Source organism: Eurypyga helias, unplaced genomic scaffold (genome assembly GCF_000690775.1).
Source record: "Eurypyga helias isolate BGI_N326 unplaced genomic scaffold, ASM69077v1 scaffold14117, whole genome shotgun sequence".
Lineage (NCBI taxonomy): Eukaryota > Metazoa > Chordata > Aves > Eurypygiformes > Eurypygidae > Eurypyga > Eurypyga helias.
This window is the reverse complement of record NW_010259888.1, coordinates 1-8,670: the sequence shown is the minus strand read 5'-3', so window position 1 is coordinate 8,670 and position 8,670 is coordinate 1. Positions and strand designations below refer to the sequence as shown.

At 58.5% G+C, this 8,670-nt stretch overlaps 1 protein-coding gene across 1 annotated transcript in view; it reads right to left on the bottom strand.

Annotated features, from left to right (window-relative positions):
* LOC104512004 (FH1/FH2 domain-containing protein 1-like) overlaps window positions 1-3,481 on the bottom strand; it is a 9,520-nt gene extending 6,039 nt beyond the window's left edge. The window contains exons 1-9 of the mRNA XM_010154820.1: window positions 3,375-3,481; window positions 3,176-3,240; window positions 1,701-1,768; window positions 1,491-1,596; window positions 1,198-1,292; window positions 682-793; window positions 502-596; window positions 263-406; window positions 1-144 (exon numbers count right to left, since the gene is read on the bottom strand). The exon at window positions 1-144 is cut by the window's left edge and continues 1 nt beyond it. Of these exons, the coding sequence (XP_010153122.1) occupies window positions 1-144; window positions 263-406; window positions 502-596; window positions 682-793; window positions 1,198-1,278 (576 nt within the window). The 5' untranslated portion in view covers window positions 1,279-1,292; window positions 1,491-1,596; window positions 1,701-1,768; window positions 3,176-3,240; window positions 3,375-3,481. The remainder of the gene's footprint in view (window positions 145-262; window positions 407-501; window positions 597-681; window positions 794-1,197; window positions 1,293-1,490; window positions 1,597-1,700; window positions 1,769-3,175; window positions 3,241-3,374) is intronic.
* Between the last annotated feature and the right edge of the window lie 5,189 nt (window positions 3,482-8,670).

Below are 8,670 nucleotides of genomic sequence, written 5' to 3'. Positions count from 1 at the left end.
CCCCAGCAGTGGCTGGGCATCGGGGCCAGGCTCTGGGCAGCTGCCCTGGGATCGCCACCCACGCCGGCCCTCGTCCGTCCTCCTCCGCTCCTTGCGTCCCCCCGGGGGCAGCTCTTCCACACCATCCTCCAGCTTGAGAGCGCTCTGCGGAGGGGCCAGGGGGGCATGGCACCGGGCACGGCACCCTGCCAGCCCACGCACTCACCCTCCCCACTACCACAGGACGTGACATGTGGCCAGATCCCGCAGGAGCCTCACTCACTTCATAGACTGAGAACTGCTGCTTCAGGTCGAGGTCAGTGCCCTTGTTGCCCAGGTACTGCTGCACCACCCGCTCCATGCCCTGCTGCTCCAGGCAGTCCGTCACGTCGTAGAAGGTGTCCTGGTCTGGGAGGGCTGCCAGCGTCTGAGAGCACCAGAGGCACGCCGCTGGGACCGGTGTGACCCACGCTGAGCCCCACCAACGTGGCACCGCGGCGACACCCTGCCACCCCCCCAAACCTTGTTGATCAGCGTCATGGCGAACACCAGCAGCTCGGTGTCAGCCCCGTTGCGTTGCTCCAGGATGGCCATCAGGTTGGACCACGGGCATGCGCCTGAGAAAAGCGACACGCGAAGGTGACGTGCAGGCCATGGCGGGGACACTGTCCCCAAGCAGGGACATCATGGGTCTGCACACACCTCTCGCCTGGTCCACGGCGTTGACGGCACGGATGAGGAGCAGGGCATTGGGTTCCGTGTATTCCACGAACACCAGCAGCAGCTTCAGGGCCATCTTCACCACCAAGCGAAACTGGAGAAGGGACAGCAGCTGGGATGGTGGCAGAGGGCTACCAGGACACTGCGGGGTGGCTGTGCCCATCCCTCAGGGCTGGGGGCTTTGCTGTGGGGCCAGGGACCAGTCTGCAGCTGTGATGCTGATGGTCAAGGGGCAACAGGAAGGGACCAGAGTGGGACCCTCTTACTCAAGTTCTGTGCCCAGGAGCATGGTCACATCAGGACAGGGAGCTGTGGGGACCCCGGGTGACTTCCAGATGGGTGGGAGCAGAACCCAATATACCCAAAGGTACCAGGGCACTGAGCCCAAAGGCAGAATGAGGTCAATCCCCTGAGGGATGGTACAAGGGGACAGGCACAGGTAGGGAAGTGGGGTGCAGCAGGGGGCACAGGCAGCCCCCCAAGGGAGCAGGGGCTTACTGGGCTTCCTGACAGCGTGTACAGCCACTGGATGGTCTCGTTGTGGTTGATGACACCCTGCATCCCGTCCACAAAGAGCATGATCTGACTCAAGGCTGCAAGACAAGGAGCGGGCAGGGTCAGGGCGCAGCAGGCAGGGGTAGGGTTTTCCCCTGCCCAGCACTGCTACACCAAGGGCAAGGTCTGGCAGCTGCCTGCAACGTAGTCCAGGCAAACTCGCTTGCTCACACCCCCCACCCAGAGTGCCAGCTTTCCTCCCCAGGCTGAGAGATGCCCTGTACCCAAATACCAACCCCGTAGGATGTAATTCTGGTAGTTCTGGTCGGCCTCTGCCCCCACTTTGATCAGGCACGTCAACCCATCCAGGTTCACGAACTCTGGCACCAGGTCCTTGTCCTCCTGCGGGGCATACACAAGGTGTTCCCACAGCATGGGGAGGGAGGGGCAGGCAGCCAGCCCTGGGAGGCCCCGGCTGGCTCCCCACAGTGCCGGCATCACTGTACCTGAAAGAGCTGCTTGAGGGAGAAGAGGGATCGTCGCAGCTCCGGCCCCTGCGAGTTGTACAGCTTCTCTGGAAGGAAAGGAGACATGGTGTGACGGCCTGGCCCGCAGGGCTCGCTGTTGAACCAGGGCTCCAAAACACTCCTGGCTGCCTGGGAAAGCCCCGCATCCTGGCGCAAGCCCTGTGCAGTCACCCCAGGATGCCGGCACTGCCTGGCTGTTGGACATGCAGGGTGGAAGCAGCTGCAGCTCCACAACTACTTATTTCAGCCCTGTCACCTTCCTCTTTCCTTTTTTTGCCTTTTCTTCTGCCCAGCAGTGACATAAATATCCCCTCTAGTTTCCTGTGCAGAACCGAAACAGGAACAGAGGCAGGAGGCTGAACTACTTTTAGCCATCTCTCCCTAGGCACAACCCTGGCACGGTCCTGGAGCTCCCAGCAGCCTCACGGTTTGGGAAGAGCAGCAGGATGGGGATGGGAAGGATGGCAGTGTGACACTGTGACGACAGAACGGTCACTGGGCTGAAGGCTAGATGGAGACTACATGCTCATGGGGATGGAGCCTGTGGGCAGGAGCCAGCACAGAGCAACCAGGGCAATGGGAAGCTGGAAAGTCCCCCTTAAACTAGCCGAGACCAAAGGCATCATGAGCCAGTGCTTCCTGCATCCAAAAACTGAGTTATCCGAACATCCCAAGATATTTGGGTCAGCTTTAGCGCTGTAACAAGCCAAAATCAAGTTGTCCAAGGAGCTCTCCAGACATGCCAATGAGGATTCTGTAAAACACAAGATCCCAGCAGCCTCCTCTGCTCACTTATTGGCCTGTCAAGGCAGCTGAGAGGGAAAGCAGAACAGCTGAGAGGGAAAGCAGAACAGCCCGGAACTCAGCCGGAGCCTGGGAACTGCTGGCAAAGAGCATGACCCCGACCCCAGTCCCAGCCTTCCTGCAGGGAGAGGGATCCATGCTGTGCCCCTTCCCGTGCCGCTTGGAAAGCTGATGCCCAGCCGGCTTTGCCCTGCTCCGAGCTTGTTTTCCCCCCTGCTAAGGAGCAGGGAAATTAAAAAAAAAGAAGGCTTGAGACTCCCAAATATTTTGCAGGACCTCTGAGCTAGCTACCCGAATCCACGGCAGCAGTTTCTGCTGTGTGAGAGTTCTTTATTTGTATCCAAAGCTATATTTAGAACTCGCCTGGATGACCCAGAATATCTGCAGCAGGCAGCGGGCTCCCAGTCAAAGAGGCAAAGGTCCTGATCTCTGAGGATGGAGGGGATTAACCCAGTGGGTCCCCACCAGCCTTATGGGGACCACGACTGCGAGGGGGTTATGGGGTGGGAGCAGACCCGTGCTGCATCGCTCCCCGTCTCCATCACAAAAAGCCCGGCCAAAACTCCCCGCGGAGGCCAAACCCTCCCCATGCGGGAGGGGTGAGCTGCCAGCCCCACGCCAGCCCAGAGGAAGGAGCGGCCCCAACTCACCGATGATGGCGTGGACTCGCACGGAGAGCTGCGTGCGCAGGATCAGAGTTGGCCGTCTTCCCTTCCTAGGGTGGGGGGCAACTGTGTGAGCACCTGCAGCGGGACCACACGGCCCCTTGCCCGCGGCTCCAAGCGCTCGCACGCACGTGGGGTCCCCATGTCCCATCCCTGGAGGGCTCAGGCACCCCGCGTGCCTCACCTGACTTCCTCATAGAAACCCTCCAGATCATCCTTCTGCTCCAAGAGGGACAAGTCGAGGTCCAGGTAGTGTCCAGAGGGCGAGACCTGTAGCGTGCAGTCCTCCAGCTGGGGATGCAGACAGCTCGGCTGAGCCCCTGTGCCCACCACAACCCTCCCAGATCCCGGAGGATGCAGCATTCCAGTTCACCCTCCTGCCTGCACCAAACCCACCAGGCAGCTGCATCCTGGAGGGGGGTGGCAGGTCCCACCCTGTCCCCCAGCACTGGCCCTGCAGGGAGATGCCCTGGCACCCTCTGCCCCCAGCTCAGCGGCAGATCAAGGGAGAAATGCGGAGCCCCAGGCTGGGAAAAGGCAGAGCAAGGGCGGCTCCACTCCTGGGCAATCCCTTGGGCGGGAGCTGCTGCAAGAGGTTGATCCACTCCCTGGGGCTCCCCTTAGTCAGCCAGGGTGCAACTGGGGCAGGATCTGTCTCATCCCAGGGCTGGTGCCTTTGCCTGGGCCGATGAATCACCTCTGTCTGCGGGGACTGGGTCTGCGGGATCTGCCAAGGCACCCAACTCAGCCAGGGACACCCCAAACCTTGCCAAGTCCCACAGGGATGTCCCCCAGTTGACGCACCCTCTGACTCAGCCCGCAGCCACGTGGCATCTTGCAGCAGGACAGGGAAAAACATAGCCCAAGGCAAGGCTGGAGCAAGGGCATCGCCACAAACAGTCCATGCCTGGTATGACCAGCACCTCTGCCACCCCATCTGGTCCTGCTCCTGAAGTGTTTCCCCTCTCCTAGCTCACCCCACTTCCAAGGAACTGATGATCCTTTCCAAATCTGCGCAGCAGTGCTGTGTAACCACCTGGGGAGCAAGGACAGGGGATAAAACCCCACTGCTGGGTTTTATATAAAACCCCTCAGGTAGGCTGGCAACCCACAGCAACACTGGGTTCGGGTCCTGCATCTCACGAGCTGCTTTCCAAGAAAGCCCTGTCTCCTCAGGTCACAAGATCACGCAAGAGCTCATACATATGACTTCACCATGACGTTAAAAATGGAGGGCAAAGAATAATTATTTTAATAAACGTGGTATTTAATGACTCTGACTAAACCTCAAGATAGCAGGCAATTTGGCAGGGCACTGCTGTAAGGTTGGACACAGTTGTTATGTTGTTAGCGTCCCGCTCCACCTCCCGAGGTTGCTGGCCACGCCAGCCCAGCTATGGCAACGTGTACCAAACACAGGCTGCTGGCACTGGGCAAGTGCTCCTGCCTGCCAGCTCTGCCTCTGCAGCAGGGATCGCTAACGCTGACCCCACAAAGGGTTGGCTTGCTGGGGAAAGCTTCCTGCATGGGGAAAGGGCTCTCCTGGACATCCCTGCATCCCCCCCAGTCAACCCGGCATCCTCCCAAGCATATCAGAGCCCTCCTATATCTTCCTAGGCATCCTCCCGGGCATGGCAGACCCCCCTGTTTCCTCCTGGGCATTATCTCAGGTACCCCTGCATCCTCCCAGGCATGGCAGGCCCCAGTGTTTCCTCCTGGGCATTATCTCAGGTACCCCTGCATCCTCCTGGGCATGGCAGACCCTGCCTGCATCCTCCTGGGCACTCAAAACAAAGTGAAGAGTAATTCACAGCTCCAGCACAAAAGCTTTGCCTTCTCTTGGCTGCCAGAGTCCCGGCAAGCCAGAGTTAACATCCCCAGCTCCTACCGGGGACGGTAACATGTCCCAGCTGGTGGAGGAGGCCAAGCCCCTGGGACTCAACCCTGCGTGTTTCCCAGGCGCGCTTGGCAGCACTCCCCACGAGGGATGCTCTGAGCACCAGGCGCCTGGGTTCGGCTGCAACCCCCAGGCCCTGGGGATGGAGATGGGCTGTCCCAGGCTCATGCTGCCCTGCCAAAAATCCCAGGGCGGCACTTCCACACCAGGGAGCACTGACTGCCCCACGGCCGGGGTTAGTCCCATGCCTTTGGATGAGGTTTTGAACCATGCAGGATTTGAGCTGGGACCTCGAGGACACACTGCTGGGGACAGCACGTTGGGGCCATAAGGTACTGACAGCTCCCAGCACGGAGTGGCTGTGATCCATCCATCTCCTGCCTGTAAAACCATTTTAAAATGAACTGAGCTTTAAGGGTCATAGGGTCTCACAGGGAAAGCGGAGCTGGGGGAGGAGAATGTCCCACGCTCACACCTCCAGCCCATGGTTCCTGGGAGCCCCAGCACCCCACAATGGCACAGATGTCCTCCATCCACCCTGTTGCCCAAAATTTGAGATGTGGGGAAGGTGGAAACACATGGATGTCCCTGATCCTACCAACACCCAGCAGCTGTGGCCAGCTTCAAAGCTCAGCACGGACACACGTGTCAGGCAAGCCAGTGCCCAGCTACCCCCGGAGCAGGACTGACACCCCACAAACCATGGGAATACGATGAAGACATCCCACCTCTGAGACAGAGGCATCCTCCACTGAGAGCTGCACTCACGCCACCCCCCATGGCATCACATCTTCCTGCTCACCCCTATCACAGCATCCCCACGCAGGAGGCAGCTCCAAGGCTGGGCAGTGAATATCCTCATTATCTGCCAGCAGAGGAAACACTTTCCTCATCCCCCCAACACTTTCTTTTTGCAGTAACCACAATTTTCCAGCGTCACTGTACCTCTTTTAGGAAGGCTATGGGGAAATCATGGAAAAAAAAAAATTATTTGCTCCAACTGAGGCAGTGCTCAAGCTCGAGGCAGCAGTTAAACACTGGTGGGTCAGAAACACCTGGCATCACAAGCTTCTGCTCACCATCCCAAAACACATGGGGATTGCTAGTTTATAACCCCGGCTGGCAACCAAGTGTGTTCACCTCGATTTGGTTTCAGGGCTGAGGGGTGTTTATGGCCAGGGCACTCGGTCACTGCCTCCTGCCCGCTCCTGCCTGACAGATGGCAGCAAGTGGATGGGAGCACTGCCATTGCCTTATCATGGAGAGGGGCAGAAAAATCATGCCTAGGCCAGGAAGGATCTCTGGAGGTCACCCCAAGCTGGCCCAGAACTGCACACTTGCTCGGGCATGTCGCTCTCGGAGCTCCTCAGCCAGGTTTGTTGTTCATTAACAGATCCCTCATTGCTCAGCAGCAGCAGGAAGACCCCAGTGCTGGCGAGCAGCCGGTGTCCCAGGAAAGTCACAGCTCAAACATCTAGCTGCAACTCCTGTCCCAGGACCATGCCGGGAGCTGGTGATTGCCAGAGGCTGCTGAGCACCAGCACTCGGCAAGAAGCAGACAGCAGCGTTCCAAAGCCTGCCCACGACCCTGTCTCACCACTTTTGTGCCTGGCAGAGGTTAAGAGGGGCAAAGACCCTTGGCAAAGCCCCCCTGGAGTCAGTTAGGTAACAGAGGCCAAGCAGAGCTGGTGGGACAGGGCTTGCACAATCCTACATCAAGGTCGCTCCAGCAGCTCTCCTCTACGGAGCCCGAGAGCTTGCAGCCAGTGGGGGACGAGCTTATGGCACCAAGGCTGGCAAACTGCTCTTCCCCAGCTTTCCCAGGGAGGAAGGGGAAAGCCAAGCTCCAGCCCATTAGGTTTTGCAATTGTTTGGAATCCCTAGATTCAGAGGTGAGACAGTGCTAAGGGCAAGGGAGTGCAGTGGCCTTTGGGGTCCGGAGAGACAGCAAAACAAATCTGCCCTGTCAAAGCCTGCCTGCGGAGGCTCAGAAAACCTCCACGCCCAGCACGAGCATCACCCAAGGGTACTAAAAAAATGCTGGAAAGCAGGAGAAGATAGTATCAGCCTGGAGCTGAACAATGCGGCAGCAGCAAACAAAGCAGGAAGGTATTTTCAAGCACAAACACACTTTCCGGAGAGCATGAAAAAGTCATCAGCAGCGGGTCTCGCTCCCAGAGAGGAAGCGCCGAGGGTGTCACAGGGCAGGACAGGCTGTTCGAGGCAGCGAAGCCAGCACGAGAAACCTCCTGCTCATCATCCCCAGCTGGTCCCTCATGGCAGTTCAACCCCTGAGTGCCTGCACTTTGGTCCCCTTCCGATGATGTGGGGACCCCCAGCCCAGCTCCCTCCTGGCCATTGCATCCTCCTCCCGATGGTCTGCAGCTCCAGGCACACTGCCAGGCACATGTCACTTGGGACAAGCCTGGCACTGGGCATCCCCAGCTGAGTTGTGGGTTTTGGTTTTGTTTGGGTTTTTTTTCAGCCAGTTCCTTGGGAAAAATCCAACTGTTCATTTACTGATTTCAGGGCAGTGAGTAATGGAGCTGAACGCTACCTGGCACAAAGGGCACCAAGGGAAGTTTTGGCTGGTTGTGCCAGGGTAACGACGTCTGCATGGCTCCGGGGTGCCAGCTCTGAATTTGGACTGAACTGCATGATTTGGGAGACAGACCTCGCTGGACAGGGTGCAAATCCCATTGCAGGAGACTCCCAAAGGAGACACTGGCTCATGCAAACCCCAGCCAGCATCCCAGCTTGTCAGGCCAGGACAGAGTTCTGCCTGATGAAGGCAGCAATGTTTATAACCTATATAAACCAGGAATCTGGCTTACAAGCCCAGAGCAGGGTCTGAACTGCTTGCCTGTGGTTTTGCCATGGGGTGGTGCAGGGAAACTAAAGGAAACACCATCCAGAGCTTGGCTTAGGCAGGGAACAGATCCTGAACGCCCAGGATTAACACACCTCTGCCAGGCACAGGACCCCCTTGTAAGGTTCCTGTCCTCAGGAACACCATGTCCAGCCCCCCGTGCCACCACAGCAGCACCCTGGGCTGGCGATCCCGTTACAGCCAGCTCCTGCCCAGGGAGGAGAGCACATGCCTGAAATTTGAGTTTGCTCCATTCGTCATGTCTCGGGGCTGTTTGTTCCCAAACAAACTCCGTTTAGTCACCGCCTAAAAATCCCATGACGGCGACATGAGACGCAGCTGCTTTGCTCCAAGAAAAATGAAAAAGGGGATAAAAAAATGGAGTGTTTTCAGTGCAGGCAAAGGTCTCACAGTGATTCCACCCTCCCCTAGCAAGACAGCGAGCTGAGTGCCAGGCACCCCTCCTGCTGTCACCATCTCTCCCGGCCGGTTCTGGGCAGGACACTGTCCCCGTGCCTGCCTGGGTTCCTGCCTCCCTCGCCTGCACTCCTGCGGTGCTGCAAGGCGGAGATGCTCAGCCACTGCCAAAGCTCTGCTGGAAAACGAGCCCGTCCCCAAGCTGTAAAGGATGCTCCGAAAGCCTTGCGCCTGGATCAGGCCCGGAGGGACGCACGCAAGCAAGACACAACACCCCACTTCAGCCTCCCGCCTTCC